The 20,999-nt window shown below is 37.2% G+C and overlaps 1 protein-coding gene and 1 long non-coding RNA gene across 2 annotated transcripts in view; one reads left to right on the plus strand and one right to left on the minus strand.

Annotated features, from left to right (window-relative positions):
• The window catches only part of LOC134554249 (uncharacterized), a 126,899-nt gene extending 112,923 nt beyond the window's left edge, over positions 1-13,976 (plus strand). The window contains exon 3 of the long non-coding RNA XR_010081211.1: positions 13,850-13,976. This is a non-coding gene — a long non-coding RNA (uncharacterized LOC134554249). The remainder of the gene's footprint in view (positions 1-13,849) is intronic.
• The window catches only part of ADCY1 (adenylate cyclase 1), a 158,686-nt gene that overhangs the window by 37,890 nt on the left and 99,797 nt on the right, over positions 1-20,999 (minus strand). Inside the window, exons 6-7 of the mRNA XM_063404701.1 lie at positions 13,856-14,014; positions 11,863-12,004 (exon numbers count right to left, since the gene is read on the minus strand). Coding sequence (XP_063260771.1) covers positions 11,863-12,004; positions 13,856-14,014 — 301 coding nt within the window. The remainder of the gene's footprint in view (positions 1-11,862; positions 12,005-13,855; positions 14,015-20,999) is intronic.

The following is a 20,999-nucleotide window of genomic DNA, read 5'->3' on the forward strand; positions in this document are numbered from 1 at the left end:
CTCTTTCTTTGCTCAAACTTTCACAGTGGACATTGCATTAATTAAGTGAACAATTTTGATGATTTTAAATAAATTCAGAGACCCACAAAAGCTTCCTGACAGCCGTCATTATGGAAATGCTACAGTATAGATGCAAGAGTGGCAAAGAATTGCTAGAGCATCTTACTAACAAAAGATCCAAGTAGGCATGATTGCGAAAGGTGAGGATATGTGCATGACTATATCCTCCTACAAGTATTAGAAGTCCTATGAATAGAGAATAATTTAGACTTTCCTCCATGCAACCTTTTTATAATAGATGTGTTTCTGAGTACAACCTGCAACTTGAAAACTTGGAATGGACTCCACTTCAGACTGTGGCCCTGCCACGAGCATGATTTTTCTCCATCTATATGTTTTCATTCAGTTTCCTGACTTTATCTTCAAGTCAGTAGGTAGAACATGTTTAGCTCTTACCATCTACTGGCTTCTTTTAGCTTAGAAATCTTACAGGCAGATAATACATCAACAGTATACACCATTTATGTGTTGGAAGTACAGTGAAATTTTCCATCTGTTTCAGAGTTAAATAGAAATTTCAGCTCAGGTCACTGAAAAAAAATGGAGTAGTGTAAGATCTCCCATCAAAGAAAAACAATGACAAACTGTAGTGAGTTTAGCAAAGGTTCATCAAAATAATTAGGGTTCTCAAGTGTATGACATACAAGTAGAACCTGAGGGAATTCAGTTCATTTAGCTGGAAGAAGAGAAGGCTAATGAGGGATCTACTTGCTGTCGTTAACCACTTAAGTAGTAGCCGCAGAGAAGACAGAGCCAGAATAATCCTAAATACTACTCAGAAAAAAGCACAAAAGGCAATTAATATAGTCTGTATCAAGGAAACTTCCTATTTGATACAAAAAAGTTTATCTGTGAGGATGATCTCTAGATCTGCCAGTCAGGGAAACACTCAGCATGTACTCAAAGGTGGAACTAACTGCAAAGCCAGCCCTGCTTTGAGCAAGGAGGTCAACCACTTGACCTCCAAAGGACCCATCCAAATTCAGCTAGTGTGCAATGCTACGAATATTTGTGAACACACCTATGGTGTAGCTACTGTTCTTCATGGTTGGCCAAGAACACTCAAAGGACACTGCATACAAACAAGCTGGATACACTGACAGTTGTTAGAAGTTCCATATAATTTTATTTATTATTTTGGTTGATTGGTTGGGGGTGTTTTTAGTTGGTTTGCTTTGGGTTTTTTTAATCTAGTGTTTCAGAACATGTAGATTCTGCACTGTGACTGAGCCTTTTTCATTCTACTACTATATATACACAATATCAAAAATAAAAAGGAATTCTCTCTCACCTTCATCTCGCAAATCATATCCCTTTTTTATTCTTGCTTTTACAGCAGAACAACACTTTCAACGCAGCAAACAGTAAAATATTTAAATAATCTCAACTTCTGCTCTCAGTCTATGACAAAGTCATGAAATGCAAAACAGTCTGTTCAAACAGACTTAAAAACCCCCTCCAAATGAAAAACCCAACCCCAATGTCTTTTACTCTGTTTTTCCTCTGATCTTGCTTTGGACCAGTATTACTGGAAAGCTGTACTGCAGCATTTCCATTCCATCTCATTTGGTCAATGCATTTGTCGAGTCTTTTTGACCCTTGGCATCATTGCTAATTCTGTTCACTTTTCATTTAGCTCATAATTTTAGGAAGGGTTGGCTGTTTGATGCAACACAGCTGACAAATAAGGTTAAAAGCTGGACTTTTCTAACAGAGCATCCTGAAAGAAGACAGGACTATATGCAGCTTTTTTTCTTCTTCCTATAGTTAAAATAATCAGATTTTTTTCCATCCTTTTCTACTGCCCTTATGACACATTTTACTTATTAGACTCCAGTTATCCAGTAGGAAAATATATTAGCAATTTTACCAGGAAATACAACTTTGTAAGACTAACTTTTAAAATTCAGAATAGTGTGACTTCTTTCTTGACATAGATGTAGAAAAAGTTTTTAGCAGTTGTAAAAACTAAACCAATGTCTAGGAGATCAACAACAGAGAAAAATCTTTTACCAGTGCCCTACATCTTTCCTTTTACAGACTCCACATTTATGGAGGAACAAAAAGAGAGAATTATATTAAAGCGCATAACTGGTTCTATCATTGACAGCCCAAACTGCAGGCTTTCACACTGATGATGATGATGCACTAGCAGCTTCACAACTGCTGCAGGAGGAATCCTGAGGATGTAGAGCAACACACTGTGCAACATAGACATCATTCTTCTGTTTGTGTTTGCTGGGTAGCAACACGAGCAATTAATTTCCAATGTTTGTGTTTCTATATTCCAACAACTTTAGCAATGCAAAGTCTCAGGCACAGAACAGCCCCTGTCCAGATACAAGCTGAGCTTCTGTTAAAAAGCTGTGTGCCTATCTGTTAAATTTGGTCTGCTAAGGTACATTTAGGGTGTTAAAATCTGAAACACCCAAAATATGCATTCAGATCTCTAGTTAAATTCCTTGGAAGAAGCTGTGACCCATTGAGTGAAAAGACCACCCCTGGGCTCTTAAAGTCATGGTAGCAGTGGCAGCTGCAGGTAGCTGTCAGTTTGAAAGAAGCAATCTGCAGCATGGGCACAGATATGGACTCAAATGCCTAATGTGCAGCATTTCAAATTAGAAAAATTTTGTCAAATACATTTTTGCTTGCAATATGCTAATAAGGGGAAAAGTTTTTATGAGTAATGGGTAAAGTTTTTACATGCCCTGCATTAAATAGAAAGTTCTCTCTGTCACTACTTACAGTGTAAGAGTCAGAGCACTAGCACTCTATAAGGGCTGATAAGCATTGTTGGGGGTTAGATCTCTTTCTTTTTTACTTACAGATTTTTTTTCCCATAAGTTGCTAGGAAACTAACTACTGGGTACATACGGGTACTTAAGCAAAACAAAGAAGCGGCCAAAGTCAAGAGAGGAGTGTAGCATCTGGCTACACTTCTTTTGTCTCAGGGAGTTTCTCTTGGAGGGAGAAGCTACCACGAGTTTTGGGGGCAGGTAAAGGGTGGAGTGGGGGAAGCCGCTCCCTCTTGCTCTAAGCATTGGAAGAAAACCAGTCAAGTTGTTGCCTACTGTGGGGAGAATTCACTGTCACCACTGGAGTCTAGCCCTAAGGACCTACCACCATTTGCTCGTGTGTCCAGGAATCCTGAGCTCACCTTTTCCTGCCCTGCTGGGAGCCAGACTGCCACTGTCCCGCCCCTGTCACTTCTCTGGCACTGCTCTGGGTCTTTCTATGCTGTAGTCCCACACCCCCTGCCCTGCCAGGGTGTCCCGCAGTTCCAGCTACCACCGTGGAGCTTCTGATACATCTTGGGATAAATGATGTGGGATAATTCGTGTTTATAATGTATATGTAATATAAACCAAGTTGTGCTCTTTAAAAAAATGGTAAAAATCATTTGAGACTGGGGATAAATGGATTTGGGAATTTAAGACAACTCTGCCAGGAACCCGGGAATGGCTGAATTTACAACAGAAAGGAGGGAAGGTCCGAGGAAGATGGGTCTTCTCTGGAGATGGAACTGCGAACAACCCAACCATTACCACCGATATGGATCTCGCTCCACCATTGGGGATGCACATCTCAATGAATGATTCCCAGAAATCGTATTTAATATTCAGCTCCCCACTTGACTGGATGCCGAGGATGAATCTACATGAATATGAAGAAGAACTGAAGGGACAAAAGAGAGTATGAAGTAATACCCTGTCCCACTAAAAAACTGTATATAAACAGGACTCACAAAACCAAAGATGTGAACAGGGAAGCTACAGTCCTATGGAGGCCGCAGCTAAGGTTCACCCAGTGTCGATCCTGGGACTTGACACTGATTCTTTGATTGTTGGTTTACCTGAAATTCTGTTCAGTGACTTTTTTTAAAAAATCAATAAAATCATTTATTAATTTGGAATTGTCTTAACATTTATTACACATCTCATCCACCAGCCCAAGATTTCTGCTTGTTCCTGCCGTTCCAGCTTGGTGCTCCTCAGAGTCCTGCAGGGGCACCAAGATCAGACTGCCCCAGGGTTTTGTGAAGCAAAGCCTCTTCTCCATCACTTTCTGCCTCAGTCGAGAAGGCTGCCATGAGGTTCCTGGTTCTATTTTGTTGTTAATGGCATATTTGTTTGTTTGTTTGTTTGTTGTTTGTTTGCCGTGTTACACATATTAATAAAGAATTTTATACCTACCCTCATATCCTTCCCTGAGAGCCCCTAATTTCAAAATTATAATAATTTGGAGGGAAAGGGTTTACATTCTCCATTCTAAGGGAGGCTCCTGCCTTCCCTAGACACCTGTCTTTCAAACAAAGACAAGCATACAGTCACCTAAGTAAAAATAGCACCAGAGTCTATTTGTCTAGAAAATTCACAGCTTACAAGATGTGGATGCTGAAAGCCTGGTCAGAGAGAGAGATTAGGCAGCAGCAGAGTCTGTGGGAAAGCAAGTCACATAACTTTCTCACATTGGCCTGAGAATTTGTGAGGGGGAATCAAAACAGTCCTTGCAGGTGCTGTTTTTCCAACTTGCTGTTTACTTGCAAGGTGTTTTCAAAGGGTGTTGTTCCTGAGTAGGCAATGATGGTGAAGTGTTGGTTTGAGGGCCAATCATGTCTTATTCTCTTGGAACTGTCTATAAAAAGGACAATGTACAATAAAGACTTGCTCTTGTCTTTTGGAAGAAGACCAGAGTCATGTCGATATTCCTGTTGTCTCTATATACAGTAGCAACAGCAAGAACTATGAAAACTTCATTGAAGTAAAGTAAACTGAATATTTTTAGAAGAGTCAGATGCCAAAAAAGACTCAAGGTTCTGTTAGGCATACAGGTGGATTTACTGGGTCATAACTGCTCTGTGGAAAAGAGAAATTTTACATGACTGGAAAAAGAAGACTATATGAGAACAGTGTGATATGCTCCCCCAGACGTAACCCAAATGATTAAATCAAATTCATTTTGCAGAGAAAAATATTTCCCACAAATACAGATGGAATTGCATTTTGAATGGAAGTAATAAATTAAAAAGACTAGGTGTAGCAATTATAGACCTATTGTATCACTCAATTACTTCCTTCTGTAGCCTTCTTTTTCTTCTTTTAATCAGGTCAGAAAAAAATCCAACTAATTTCTATTAAAAACTTCTAGTAATACATGGATTATAGGCATCAAATTCTTTCACTGTTAAAAGGTCAATTAGAGTATTCTTAAGATATGATAGAAAGCACGCCAAAAGCAGTTCTACTTGTGAAACATTCCAGTTGCTAACAGTAAATTAACAATAAAGTGAAAAGACAAGCACTTCTAGTTACTATATATTTCATCTATACAAAGCAAAAAAAGTCATCATGAATCTAAGTTGTTTTCTCTCTGTTATATTGCATAATGTTCATTCCATGCTGGGAGGAAAAGAATCAAATCACCCACAGAAAAGACATAAGTAGACAAAACCTGTTGACTGGTGATGGAAAGATATAAAGCCTAGTAATTTATTATAATATAGAAGGCAAATAATCTGCTTCATGCAACCAAACCATATTGATTATCAGTAAAGGAGGATGTACTCCAAGACAAAAATACTGCCTTTTCAAGAAGAGTGATGAAAATTTTGTTTGTTTTCCAGTTACTCCATGGCGATAGGACTGCAATGCAGGATCTTTAAAATCTGCTCAGTTTATGCTAGATAAAACAACAAAATAATGAAGTGATGTGACAGCCTTTGCCACTTTTCTTGCAGCTGTGGCATGCAAGTTAGAACAAATACAGAAAGGGTGGCATTGAAATGGGTTGCCCAGAGAAGTGGTGGACTCACCATCCCTGGAGGTGTTTAAGAAAAGACGGGATTGGTACTCAGAACCATAGTCTAGTTGACATGATGGTGCTTGGTCATAGGTTGGACTTGATGATCTCAAAGGTCTTTTCCAGCCTAGTTGATTCTGTGTGATTTTGTGTGCTTCTGTGTGAATCTCAAGATGCTGAATTTCTTCCTATTTGATCACGAGCCAGAGAAATTGTGATCAAACTTTTGAGCTGTAAATTCATCTGCGATTGACAATAAATTATGCCACAGGTGTGCACTGTAGATAAGTGCTCTAGATAATTCTGACATTTCAAGAGTTTTACATCTTAAATAGAATTTTGCAAAGGACGCTCCTAAGCTGCATTTGCTTATTAAGAATCATCAATCTTTCAGCTAATTTTTCCTGAAATTCAAAAGACTGAAAATAGTAATTTCCTCTTTCTCAAACATTGCTTTAATTTCTCTTTTCAAATAAACTACTGGGGTTTTTTGTGTTTTGGTTTAGTTTGGTTTTTTCTATGAATAGTTTTTGGACAAAAATAAAACTGTGGTTTTAGTCATCTGCATTGGAATGTTTAGAACATGATTCAACACAGCAAACCAGCCAGGACACAGAGCACCGTACCTCTAACCAGCATCCACTTCCCTCTAGCTGGATAACTAAATAAGGATTCAGGAAAAAAAGTGGTATTCACCCGGGTTTTCAGAATGTTCATAGTATTGCTCAGAGACTTCGGATAAGAAAGCAGAAAGAATTTTCTGAGACTGCTTGGCATGGCTTTGTATGTACATGGTAAGTTAGGAAAGGGAAATGTCAATCTCTTCAGAGAAACAGCTAGTTTCCAAAGGTCAAACAGATATGGTACTCACTTTCATGGATTTTTCATGGCTGTCCACTTTTATGTGTTATTCAAATAATAGATGCAGATAGCATCTGATTTACACTGCTACAAATAAAAGATAACTAATATATTTGAATACCCCATTGGTGAATAACTCACTAGCACACAAGAAGAAATTTTACAGATGGTGATTTGCAATTTATCGGAAGGTAATTACTGATGTTTGAGGCAGACTGAGACACCTCAAGAGACGCATATGAATATACAGGAATAATTTGTAAGTTTTATCAATAGTACTTCCCTATGATTTTTGCACCCTATGACCTCCATTCCTGGACACAGCTCTATTGCTGTTAATGATACACAGCATCATATGTCTTTGCCTTGTCTCTGGAGCCAGCAAAGTTACACCATTCTCTTAAAGGTTCTCTTAAAGCTGGCAATGGTTAACAGTGATGGCAGGCCAATTTCTGTAAAGGCAAAAACTAACACATTCTGAGAAATCTTTCCCTTCATGAAAACTTGATCAGTTCTCATCACTACTTGGCTATCTGTAGAAGTACTTTTAGTAATTTTACTTAGCTGGCTGTGCTGGACTGTTTTCTCAGCTGACGAAATAAATGAGTCCTTTCAAAACTAGAGAGGTGCCGCCACAGAGTGAATTGCTGCAATAAATACAGAGAGGTGAGGCCAAGTAAAAAACCACTCAGATATCACTGAGGTTGGACACAAACCTCAGAGGCATTTTACTGCAGGAGAATCAGACTTTCTAGAGCAACCAAAGAAATGAGGTAGACAGTCTAGCTAAGCCCCCTACTTCTGCTGAGCTTCTGGGAGTCAGCGATTGCAGTAGGAAAACGGAGGCAAAGATACACTGACTGATGTCAGTGCTGACAATGAAAGAACAAAGGATTCTGATGAAAGCCAAACACCGTCTATTTAAAAAATTAAAATAAAGTAAGTTAAATTTTAGGCAAACAGTTTGAAAGGCATAACAGGATTAGTTAGGTGGAAATCGTTAATAGAAAAACTTATTTAGGTGGTCTAAGGGGCTCTGAGATTAAGAGATATGGTCTAGATATTTTTTTCTTGAAATAAAATCCATCTAAAGTAATATTTACAACACTTCACAAAGCTATAAGTTTTTGAAATTAAGAGAATGATCATGTTTCTAAAGCATGAAGTGTGAATCATGTGAATGTTTAATATAATAAATTTTATATATTAAATAGAAATCTATCTCTCTTTCTATCTGGGTCAAGTGTCCTGTAAAAGCCCAAGGCATTCAGGTGTATGGTCAGATTTGTGGCTTCTTACACAAATCAAAATTTTCATATTTTCTCTCAGTGCATTTTATAATGCTTTGTAATGTAATTAATACTTACATGACTGTAAGTATTAATATAATATAAAATATCAAGAAGACATAATCCAACTTTACTTAAGAGAAATGTGATGGCTTTTTAAAAACTAGTAACTCTATCAGGGTATGTATCAGGGAACATGTATTAAAAAAGCACATTTACATAAGTTTTTAACTATGAAAGTCAGCAAAAAAGATTCTTTTAATTAAAAAAAATTCTGCCTATGGAAATCAGATTAATTATTTAAGTGCCTTTAGGAACTGAATATAATCCAGTAAATTATGCATAAATAGAATTTAATAATAATAATAATAATAATAATAATAATAATAATAATAATAATTGAATCAAAAAATGGTTTGGATTGGAAGGGTTCTCAAAGATCTTCTAGTTCCAAACCCCTGCCATAGGCAAGGACACCTTCCACTAGACCAGGTTGTTTAAAGCCCCATCCAACCTAGCCTTGAACACTCTCAGGGCTGGGCCCTCCACAGATTCTCTGAGCAACCTGTTCCAGTGTCTCTCCACTATCAGACTATAGAATTTCTTTCCAATAACTAACCTAACCAACTCTCCTTCAACTGGAAGCCATTACTCCTTGTCCTATCACTACAGCTCCTGCCAGAATCTCTCTCTGGCTTCCCTGTAGGCCCCCTTCAGATACTGGAAATTGCTGTGAGGTCTCACACAACCTTCTCTTATCCAGGCTCAAGAGCCCAAATTTTCTTAACCTGTCCTTGTAGAGGAGGTGCTCCAGTCCTCTTGTCAACTTTATGGTCCTCCTTTGGACTTGCTCCAACAGTTCCTTGTACTTATGGTGGGGGTACCAATACTGTACACAGTACTCCAGGTAGAGTCTTACAGAACAGAGTAGAGAGGTAGAATCATCTCCTTCAACCTGCTAGCTACTCTCCTTGTAAGGCAGGACACTGTTCGCTTTCTGGGCTGTGAGTGCACACTGCCTGCTCACGCAACTCAGACTGAGTTTTCATCAACCATCATTCCCCATTTCTTATCCATAGGTCATTCTTATCCAGTTCTCTATTCAAGCTGTAGGTGTACCTACAATTGCCCTGACCCAGCTGCTGCTGACTTTAGTGATCTTCATGAGGTTCAAAAAGCCCCACCTCTCAAGCCTGTCCAGGTCCCTCTGGATGGCATCCCTTTCTTCCAGTGTGTTGACTGCACTACACAGCTTGGTGCCATCAGCAAACCTTTTGGGGGTTCACTGTCCATGTAATTGATAAGGATGCTGAACAGCATTGGCCTCACCACTGACCCCTGTGGGACACCATTTTTCACTGGTCTCCAGGTGGACAATAAGCTGTTGACTGCATAGACTAATAGATAATTATAGATTATTATTTTCTAACAAAATAAAAATGGTAACAAAACAAAGAAATTTATTCCTTCAGTGGCTGCTTAGCAGGTCTCTCACATCAAACCAGCAGGCAGATCAGAGCACAAAAGTTAGCCGACTCAACACAAGATTTAAAAAATGGGAATAATCTACAATTTGTTCATATTTAAAATGTAACAGGTATGTGAATGAGTCATCTTACACTGTTATCATTCTTGGCTAGAGTGATAGTGATGAAAAATTTTCCTGTCTGACCAAATATAGTAGATGTGAAGCATGTGTCTTCTAAACAAGTAATTTTTAACAAACCTCCACATAGTCTTATTTTTCTTCAAATTCAATGTATTCTTGGTCATCTGTTGCTCGTAACATTGATTTTCATTCCACTTAGTATCATACTATCCCGAGTCAGCTCATGTTAATGTCAGAGATTATATATAAAGAATTAAAACTGCATTTCAGCTGCTGAGGTGCAAGAGGAAGGAATACAATATTAAATCAGAAAATACCTGAATTCACCAGGTAAAACTCTGTCTTGTCTATGCCTCATGGGTAGTGTTCTATTTTTATGTCTCTGAAGAGGCAATGAATGAACTGGGGTAGGAGGGACATCAGGCAGTTATTTAGAAGGCAAATACTCTATTATGTAGCTCATGGTCAGCGATCAGTATGCAAGAGTACAAAGACTGGGGATGGCTGAGATGGACTGCTACAAACAGCATAGTGGCATGCTGATTGACCTGCAAGCCCAGTTGAGAAGCCAGTCAACACCAGTAAAATTCATGAAGTGTTTCTTTCTTGGCTGAACCGCCATTGATGCATGTCAGAGAGCAACTGTTAGTCGAGCTGTAGATCAGCATTTGCCATTTCCACAGACTCATCAGTGACACCCATGGGTAAGATGGCATTTGTGTTTATGTAGCTGATGACAAACCAAGCAGTCCTTTCCCTGCAGTCACCAGTAGTTTCTCAGAAATCTTGCAAAGACAAAGAAATGTGTGCTCTCACAGCAGTACACTCGCATTCTTGCACATTAAACATGCATTGACCTGGCTTCCTTCCATCATAGATTGTCAAGTTTCTGTTCCTTAGTCACTGGTTTTTGTAGCACAATTGACACAATACCATTTCTCTATGTAATTCCCTTTTGTCTCTGCTTGTCTTTTTGCACCAACCTATGGAACAATTTCCTGGAATTCCTCTATTTATTTCCCCAATATGAAATAAAACCTGATACATTGTAAAATAAAAACGAAATTATACATAATGCTGAAGGAGTGAAAACAACAGGAAACCAAGACAAACAATCTAGCAGCAGTAAGCAAAACACCTACCTTAAATAAACTCTTCCCTGCATTTTCTTCCTTATTGGATTTATTAATTTAGGAAATATTGATTTCCTAAAAAAATGCTAGTCCTGATTTCAAGAAAGCCACGAAAAACCACTCTCACTGACTACCAAAACAGAATTTAACCCACTGTTTTCCCACCTGTTTTCTTTCATATTATTTAAAACTGAATTTAATCATATATACCAGAGGAACAAAATGTGAAATTCCATGATTTTCACAGTGGATGAGAAAACTCCATCTCTCTAATAAGATGTTTTAGAGGAAGTACATAAAATCACTCCTGTAACAGCCTTTCCAGAATAAAACAACAGGATTTTCAGTCCCAGAATCAAACTACCCTGGTGACTGGACTCCCAACATTTCCATTAAAAACTTACAGTCATCAAATTAAGACCAAAAAACTAATTGCAGATATGATATTCAAGATGACCTGTTTCTCTATGGTTATGTTTTTCTCAGACACTTGATGGCTAAAACCCTCAAATATGGAGTTCTGACTCCTTAAAAACCTGTTGTGTATAAAAACGTCACTGTAAAACCCGACCAATGCTTTCAGAATTGGGTACCATAATTTTCCTCTTGAAGGTTAAAACCTCTGAATTAAACTTATTTGCAAAGAGTTTCAGAAGATAAGGGTCCAAAAATCTGTATCCCAAATTCTCTGGCTGAGATAAAAGGCAATAAAATTTCTCTTGGCCTGTTAAGCATGTTATGATAGATAACTTCAAAGATAAGCCTCATCTGATGTAGAAAAGGTTTATCAAATTGAATGTGTTTACACAACAGTTATGGACTTTCAAGACTCCTACTGAGGTCACAAGAAACGTTTTTCAGTAGAACAAAAGGCTGCACTCAGTAACTAGTTGAGGAGGAAAGGTGTGACTGTAGGCACACTTGTTGGTAAACCACTGTCACTACTTCATCACATACTGAGACTCAAAATGTTATCATTGCACTGCTAAGCCTTCAAGAGTGTTTGAAGAGCTTTCAGGAAAAAAACCCAACAACAACCTAGTATTGTCTGCTTTCAGAATAACACAGAAGAGTTTTTAAATTGTGCAAAAGTATCACTGAATTAGCTCACCTTCCTACGATGGGATGGCACAATAAAATACGTTTCAATATTATGCTTCTTCAAGAAACTATTCCTTTCGTGACCATGTCCTGGTTCTACCTCATAGTCCCCATTTAGGCACTCTAAGGTGGTCTTTGTAATGTGAACTTTCCTGGAAAGAAAAATTAGACATTGTTTAAAGCAAAGATACATTTTGAGCTACTTACTACTGAAATACACTCCTGTACAGAAGTTCATAAAGAGGTCAGTAGATCAATTTACATGCTAGACCACAGGGGAAAAAAAAAAAAAAAAAAAAAAAAAAAAAAAAAAGAAAGAAAGAAAGAAAAAGTTTTGTTTTCTACTTTTAGCCAAATTGAACATAGAAAAAAATTCTATTACATTATTTTCTAAACTTGGGCAAAGTGAACAATAAGATAACTGTTGACTATCCAAACACTTGCAGATTTGCTGATTTGTAGAAAGTGAGTGTCTGCACATCATCTTTTATGTTGTGTGGCTTTCTTAAGTTTTTATCTCAACAGCTGCTTGGAAAAACATCCTGGTATTTTAAACTTGTGAAATCATGCTCCAAACATCTCGTGTGTATAAAGCAGAAACTTCTTTTTTTGTTTCACTTCACATCTCTGACTCATATAATTCATTTACTCTGTTTTGTAGGCAGATTTCTGATTCACTTTGTTTTAGCAACACACACATCTTTAATATTGTTTCTGAGTTTTCTTATCCTGAAAAAGTTTTCACATTTTCTCCTGAAAGACCCCTTATATTTGAAATGTCTTCAGAGAAGGTATCTGAAAAGACTTTACTGCTTTCCCCTAATAAACATGTGGTCAATTTTTTTTTTCCACTGGGTAACTTTAAGGTAATGAATACCTAAAATATGCTGCCAAAATAATCTAAACCAGATGTACGCAATAAACAGAAACTCACTCATAATTACTACAAAAAATAATTGATTCTTTGTCCTTATTTACAACAATAAAGATCTTGTAAAAATCAAAAAGAGGATGGCAGGTCCTAGTCCAAATGTAAGCTACACACAGAACACCCACGCTCCTTTGCAAATGTTCACTGTGTGTATTTAAATTGTGTCCAAGGCTGTCCAATGAGTACCTAAAGTTCCAGGACATGCCCCATGGATTGGCTGCAGGTTTGTGTGCTACTGTATAATTTGCAAATGTCATCAATATCTGAGTTCATAAACAGGTATATCTTTTCTATAGCACTTGGTTAGCATTGGAAATCTCGTCATGTAAAAGGAGCAAGGCATCCCCCTCCCCCCTCAAGGTATAAAGCTATTTAAGGGTAAAAATTTCCTGGAATACCTACATGCTTACTTTTGTAGCATGAAATGATCAAAGTCTAGCATTCTTACATTCCTAGTATTGTCTCATTCCTACTTTTTATATTGGACAATTCTAAAAACAATTTTGTTTGAAAATGTTTTGCTTCTAATCTAACCTCTTACACAAATGTTGCCCTGAGATCTTCCTAGTTTGCTGAGAATTCATACCAAAGCAGAAGTGTGCAGCTCCTCACGCTCCTTACTATAAACACTGGCCATGTTTTGCTAACTCTTTCATTGTTTACATATTTCTAGGTGGGAGGAGAAAGGTGATTGACAGTTGGCTTGACCAATGTGGATTGAGAGGTGGAATTCCATCCTTCAATCCACAGACCCCATAGGAAATGTATAAAACTGAGTTTTATAAATAAACTTTAGCTCTTGGACTCTCGGGCTCTGGCTCTCCTGCCCTGCTGCTGTTGAACCCAGACCTCTGTCTCCTGAGTGTGTCCTTATCTAGCTAGGTTCGCAGTGATACACAAATATAATTTGGAAGATTCCACAGGATAAATCACATAATGCATTGATTGCTTTTGCCAAACACAATCCTTTTCATCAATAGCAACTACATTGCAAATGCCTCAAAAAAGGAAATAAATTCTTCACTCATATAGTTTTCTACTTTTTTTTGCTATGTTTTTTTTTCAGACTTACCCAGGCAGTCCTCCAGCTTCCATTACATTAGCTAATGTCACATCATTTGACCAGACATCATATTGCCATTTTCGGAGACCCAGGACGCCACAAAGCACCCTGCCTGTATGCAATCCAACTCTCATGTTGAGATCAACCTCTGTGGCTTCTGCAACAGATCTGTAATGGACAGCATCAGAATGTTAATATTTAGATGATGACTGCTCTTCATTTTCTGTCCTCTTCAAATCAATATTTATACATGACTGAATAGAAAGGATCTTATAAAATCTGAAGTGGTATATTCAGGTACTGTTGTCTACCTTCACTAGTTTCAAAGCCCTAATTGAAATTCTAAAAAAAAAAATTTATTGGTTATATTTTAATTACTGTTAGACCCAAATCTCATTATTTCCAAATTTCTTGACAATTTCTGAAAGAAAAGAAGTACAAAGAGCCACTAGTTGAGATGGGCAATGTAAAAGTAATTATTCCCAATCTACTAAGTTCTAATTGGGTCATTACCCAGTTTCCAGAGTATAGGACAAAGAAAATGATGGAAGTAATGGAATCATTGTAAGAAGAGCAGAGTGATTATAAACACTAATATCTTTCCAAAGCTCCTGTAAGAGTGGCACTGAAACAACCTATAACTAGTCTTGCATCTGTAAATTAAATCTAATGTTCAGAGATTCTCACTGCCTAGCTGGTAAAGGATGAATTAACCTGCAAAATTGTTATTAAAAGAATATTTTTCTGGTGCCACAAGGAAAAATTCTTAATTTCTGTGAACCAAGGGCATGTTATGACTTGCACTCTGGCCAAAGCTGTGAACACTGAAAAGGCACCTTGAAACTAACAGTCTTAAATATCATGTTATGTAATAACATTGTAGATAGATTTTTTTCAGCTCTTTCTGTCAGAGAAACACCTGTCATTCCACAGTCCAGTTGCTGTACAAAAAGTGATTATATCTCTAAATAACAGAAACTGACTATTCAGTGTAAAAATTTATTTTCTCTTGATTTTCTTAATCTGGATTTTCCAGTGCATTTAATTGGAGGAGATCTTAAATGAGACTTTAATTATAATTTTTCCTTGACCCTCATTGACCTTTTTTTTTTCAAGTATCACCCAGTTACACTGGATTTTGCAGAGATACCTTTAGAAAGACTTTTCAACTATTTCAGAATTTGTACTTGTTTAAACACAGTTAACAGAAAGATCAGCGTAGATCAAGATGTGGGGTGTGTAGCAAAGATACCTGTCCCCAATTTAAATAAGTTCTTCACCTATGAAAAGTGCATATTATGTCAGCCATCACTAATGTGAGTAACATGGTGATCTCTTTTGTCCCCATAGGGAATCTGGGCATAACATGTTTTTCAATCATATTTGATGCAACAGTACAGAAAGGCTTTTGCACATCTTTCTGAAGGATTAAATATTTCCTCGTCCTCCTCCTATACACTACAAGTCATCTCCCCCTTACTCAGTATCTGTTCCCAGTCAAGCCTTGAATATGACTTCAAGAAGTCCTAAAAGGATTCTAGTGTTACAAAGCTTTGTTGTGCACAGTTTGACGAAGCTGTCAAATGGAAATGAAAGACCCTAATAACATAAGTCACCTAATGATAAGAGACCACACTTTGTATCTTCATCTGAACATGTGTATTGTGTCATTAACAGATTGAACTTACACCGTGACCATACTTTGCAAGTGAAAATGCTTCAGGATTACACCTTGTCTACTTATTTTACTATTGCCTGCATAATTAAGAACTTATGTAATAATATTAATTAATGAACCTGCAAAAGTTGGAGTTTCTCTGTTCACAAATGTGTGTGGTTTTTTTTTCTTTGTGGGGGGTTCTGTCCCTCCTCCTCCATTTAAAAAATTATATAAAACCCCAGAATAAATGTATGTGCAAAGACAGTGAAATTCAGACATTAATAAAGTCCACTCAAGGTTTTGACATTGCTTTGTCTGACTGGGGTAAATTTAATCTCCTTTTAGAAACTTTAATAGAATAACAAAAAATTAAATGAAAAAAGATGAGCAGAGAAATACAATATGGCTGACCATACTCATTGTTAAATAAGCTGGTGTATAATACACCAATGAACCATATAAAGCAGAATCTGAAAACACTTCATGTTTTGAACAAAAATTTTCCATAAGTAGTCACTTAGTCAAACATCTGAATTGAGAATGCATTTCTACATCTTCCCCAGAAGCTACAGTGTGCTTCAGAGATGCTTTCATTATTAAATTTGAGTAGGAAAAAAAAAGCTCAGTTTATTACAATTTTTGAATTTATCTTGTAGACCTCTGTGCTGTTTATGCAGACAATTTCCATAAATATTCCCCACTGAGCTGTCAAAAATGAGGAATTAGGTAATATAGAAAGAAGAGACCTCAAATTTAAATTCAGAGCAGTACAATGATCGTGTTCCCAAACAACATCAACATATCTACAATGAAATATCATAAAATGTCAACTGATTTTTTACAAAATTTATAATTTTAAATTATAAATACATTTCTGAGAAAATATCAGCACTTCACAAACAAGCCAGGAATAGAAGTTTCTCAAATAAATTATTCATTATACCTTATTATCTCATGGGTTCCTATACTAAAGTTTTCCAAATGTAACACAAAAGTAGGCCCAGAAACAAATGGAAATCAAAAAAACATTTTCTTTTTAAACCATTTTTCTTCAGAGTCTATGCAACTGACTAATAAGAAAAGCATCTACCCTGATAGCTCAAGTATCCTACAAAATCTTTACATTTTAGTTCCCTCCTTAAGTACAAATATTTTATGTGCTGCTAAAAGCCATAAAAGTAACTTAGATCACCTGCCCAACAGCTCCAGACCTGTGCTCCTGAACATTTGAGGAGAGAAACAAAAAAGATCTGCATGCCATTTCTTATAATTATTTAGGTCTTTTCTTTAGGTCTAAAAATATCTGCAGAAATGAATCTTTCCTGGTTAAAGGCATAGATATGATTTTTGGTTCAATTGCATATACTCTTCCCCTGAGTATTGCTCAGCTACACAGAGCACTAGGACTAGGACAGAGAGTTGGGGCTGTTGAAGGGCTGCAGGCTTTCTTTGGCAGAGATGCAAGGTGACGAAGCTTTCGCCACTGGTAGACAGCTTCTTTAAAAGACAGCTGTTGGTTCTCTAAAAACTTGAGGTCAATTCACTCCTGCCAGTTCAAACATCTCAAGGCCCTGAACTTTTGGATGACCAGGGGAAAAGCTTCAAGAGTGTTGACATTATGGAAGTTAATGCTTCTATTTCCTCAGACAAAAATCACACAGGAAAACTTGATATTTCCATTGGACTTGTGCAAACCAACAACTGTAGTTCTTTCTCCCTTTCCCTAGTTCTTTTGGTCAGCCAATGAACAAACGTATCAAAAGGACACAGTTTGAGCATCAACCTCTCCAATGCAAAAACCTCCTCAGGTGCAAATAAGGCCAGCTTCCATCTGTGAGGTTTTACATGATGACTGATGGAGTCATTCACATCAGGTGGAGTCATCCATTCAGGATAAAGTTACCTGTGTCACAGTAAATAGCTGATAAACCCTACTGAGTTTCCCAGTTCTCCAGAAGTAAGGGTTCATGGACAATTTCCTTCAGACCTTTTCACAGCCCACAAGCAGCAACAACATTCAATCAGGTCAAATGATACTTGTTCTAAAGTAACCCTTCCCTTCCTCACCACAGTACATGTAGGTTGAACTAAAGCAGTCAGCACCAGTTGCTGTAATCTGCAGATGTGCTCCTACTGTGCCTTGCTCATTGCTACTACACAGTCAGTGACACAGCTAGTGATGCAATTCCCTTTGAGTCAGTAGTAAAATGGCATACTAGTAAGGTGTTAATGGAAGAAGCATCGTGAAAATGTGCTGTCTGTATGACAGCAGGAATGATTCCGGATTCCATTAATGTTTTGAAAAATTTATGAATGTTAACCTGAGTATTTTGACACAGTCTAAAATCTAGAAGTTATATACTGCTCACTCAAAATCTCTCCTTATTTCCAAATGGAAACATTATGGATTATTTTTTGCTCTGCAGCATTATTGGATGCTGTTAAATGAGTGTCATTTCACCACATTTCATCTCCTAAGATGAGTTGGTGGGCTGAGTCAAGGAATTGTTTAACAAAATTTATATCCACTGATGAAGGGCTCTCTAATGAAAACTAAAACTAGTAAGAGTGTATAAAGTTTCCCCCATAACACTTGCTTAAAACAGAAATCTAGACAGCTTTTGGAGGAGAGATGGAGGGAAGAGCTTTGTTAGCTGGGCATAACTTTTCTACATGGCAATTAGCTAACAAATATATCTATTTAGAAGATAAAACACAGTAGTACATGAGACTGAAACTTTCAAATGTGGCAATCAATCTAAGTAAGTGGAAGAGAGTAATTGGCCTAACACAATGTTCATAACCAAGGTGAGGACACCTGCCACATTAGAGAAATACATGACATATTAAAGGGACTAATGGATATAATAATTTTAATTGTATTACTAAAAAAAGCCTGGAAGTAAAAACTCATATAAGTAAGAGTGGCATTGGTGGTATTGAGCACTTCACTCATTGCCATGGTGCAGTAAGTGACTCTAAAGTAGAACAAACACCTGTCCGGTACTGAGGCACTGACACAATGGCTGCAAAAATTCTTTTGGAATAGCAGAAGAATAAAACGCTGTTTTGTCAGTTTTTAAGAATAAAAAGCTCATCCCATAATTATTTTGGTTTTATTCCCTTGAATAAAACACTTTGACGAAGGTGGATGAAATTGTGAAAATTGTAATTATTTTATAATACTTCAAAAATTATGTTCTCAGAAGATACATTCAGCACCATATTGTAGGATACTTAAATAACAGTTATGCAGAACATGAAGAGAATGGAATGCATCAGTTTATATGAACATATTCAACTCAATCCAATCACAGAACCATCAATCAGCCATAGAAGTTTCTACTCCTTGATTTTCCAGAAAAAAAACCCCATCTCTTTTTAGTACATATATCTGGGATGAACACTTTTGACAGATCCATCACATGAATCACAGTTTTAATTATTTTAATTTATTTATTTATTTATTTTTCCCAGGAAACATGATAAACCTATCACTAGGGGTGACAAATTCCAAGCATAAATTTACAGTGCAAAGACCTGAATTCTACAATAAAGTGAATAGACTTTAAAAAGACTACCAGCTGGCATCCACTTCTGCATGAAAGGGGAAAGTTTAGAAAAAGTGACTTTGTATCTCATAGAACTGATAAACAAAGCCTAATAATCATACCAATACAGTATAAAAAGCTGTATTCCAACTTCACTGTCAGAAGCTCCTGACTTCTTTAAATTTACTAAACATATTTTAAAACAAATTAGTCTGGGGAATCTATCTTCTAACTTTGTTTTCTGTGAAGGAGAGAGACTAATTTTGCTCATGCACAAAGAATGCAGAATAGGTCCCTAGCTATCAAACAACCCTAAGTAAATTTGGCACTGTCTTAAAATCTTGCTTCTTACACATCTTGCCCTTTCACCATGCTTCGACCACTAACTAAACAAAAGACCTAAAATTTATGAATTCTTAAAAAACTAAAATACTGAAATGGTCAGTTATCTTCTACCACAACCTCTGACTAAATATGTCTAGATAACGTACTCTAGCTCATCCACTTAAAACTGCAAAGTTGCTGCAAGGGACCTCTGGAAATCATCTAGACCAATATATTTGCTCAGAGAACAGCCAGCTACAAATGTTTGCCCAGAACTGTACCCAGATGGGTGTAAATCTCTCCAAGAACACAAATACCACAACTTTTCAGTGGAACCTCTTGAGTATATGACTACCTCCACAATAAAAGGAAGCTTTTCTTCTACTGAAATTGAATTTCTTGTATTTCAGTTTGTGCCCATTTCCTCTTGTGCTGGCACTGGATGTCACTGTGAAAAGTTTGGCTTTGTCCTCTTTACTCCCTCTCACTAGGTATTATCTGCATTGATAAGAATCCCTCTGAACCTTCTCTTCTGCAGGCTGAACAGTCCCAGTTAATTCTTTTCCAATTCAACTCCTTTTTCAAGTTTACATTACCATCAGTAGCCAATAAAATATACCCTAAAAAGGGAACATGTTCATTTCAATAATAAAAGTGAAATATTCTTGTCTTGGGTTACGTAACCAAAAAAAAAAAGTGTATTCTATTTCATCTGTTGAAACCAGTTGGGAAGACGTTGGTTTTTTTCCCCTTTATCTCTTGTAATTCTGGGGGGAGGGGAGTGGATGCCTTCTGATGGTAGACCAGCTGTTAAAACCAGGTGAGGCAGTGTTTCATATCTCTGCCACCACTGTCCACCCTCCAAGGGGATGTCTTCTGTTAATGGGCCATTAAGGCTCACCAGTAACATGACACATTACATCATCCCATTGTGAGATGCACCACCCGTTTCTACCAAGATAAAAACTGAGATGTAGGAACACCAAGCAGCCTGTTTCCAACAGGATTCTTGGAAGAAGACCAGACCCGTCTTGCCAGCATTGGACCCTTGTTTCTACAGGATCATCTCTACTCCACAGAACAACATCTGTTACTCCAGGAAGACCTATCTGGACTGCTTCCAACACCCTGACCAACAGGGTGTCAGGTCATATCTCTGACTCTGTCCTAGGGTTTTCTAGGTTTTCTAGGACTTTTGGGTTTTTTTGTACTACCACATTTGTATTTTTAATATTCCTAGTAAACAACTGTGATTCCTATTCCCATATTTTTGCCTGAAAGCTTCTAATTGCAAAATTGTAATAATTTGGAGGGAGGGGCTTTTACATTCTCCATTCCATGGGAAATTCCAAGGGAAACTCCAGTTCTCCCTGACAGATACCTGTCTTCCCAAACAAAGACAGTTCGAAAGAGGAAAGTTCCAATAGCTATCAATACCTTACTTGTATACATGAAATACAGCTCAACTAATGAATTAAAAATTAATTCTAGGTTTAAAAGCAGATGAGACCATCTTTTATTTCTTTCCAGGGATTAAAAAAAACCCCAAACAAATCAAAAGGCTTTTGAAAAATGTGTACAAGACCTGTACATGTAATTATGTTTCTAAAGGTCAGGA

Source organism: Prinia subflava, chromosome 1 (assembly GCF_021018805.1).
Source record: "Prinia subflava isolate CZ2003 ecotype Zambia chromosome 1, Cam_Psub_1.2, whole genome shotgun sequence".
Taxonomy (NCBI): Eukaryota; Metazoa; Chordata; class Aves; order Passeriformes; family Cisticolidae; genus Prinia; species Prinia subflava.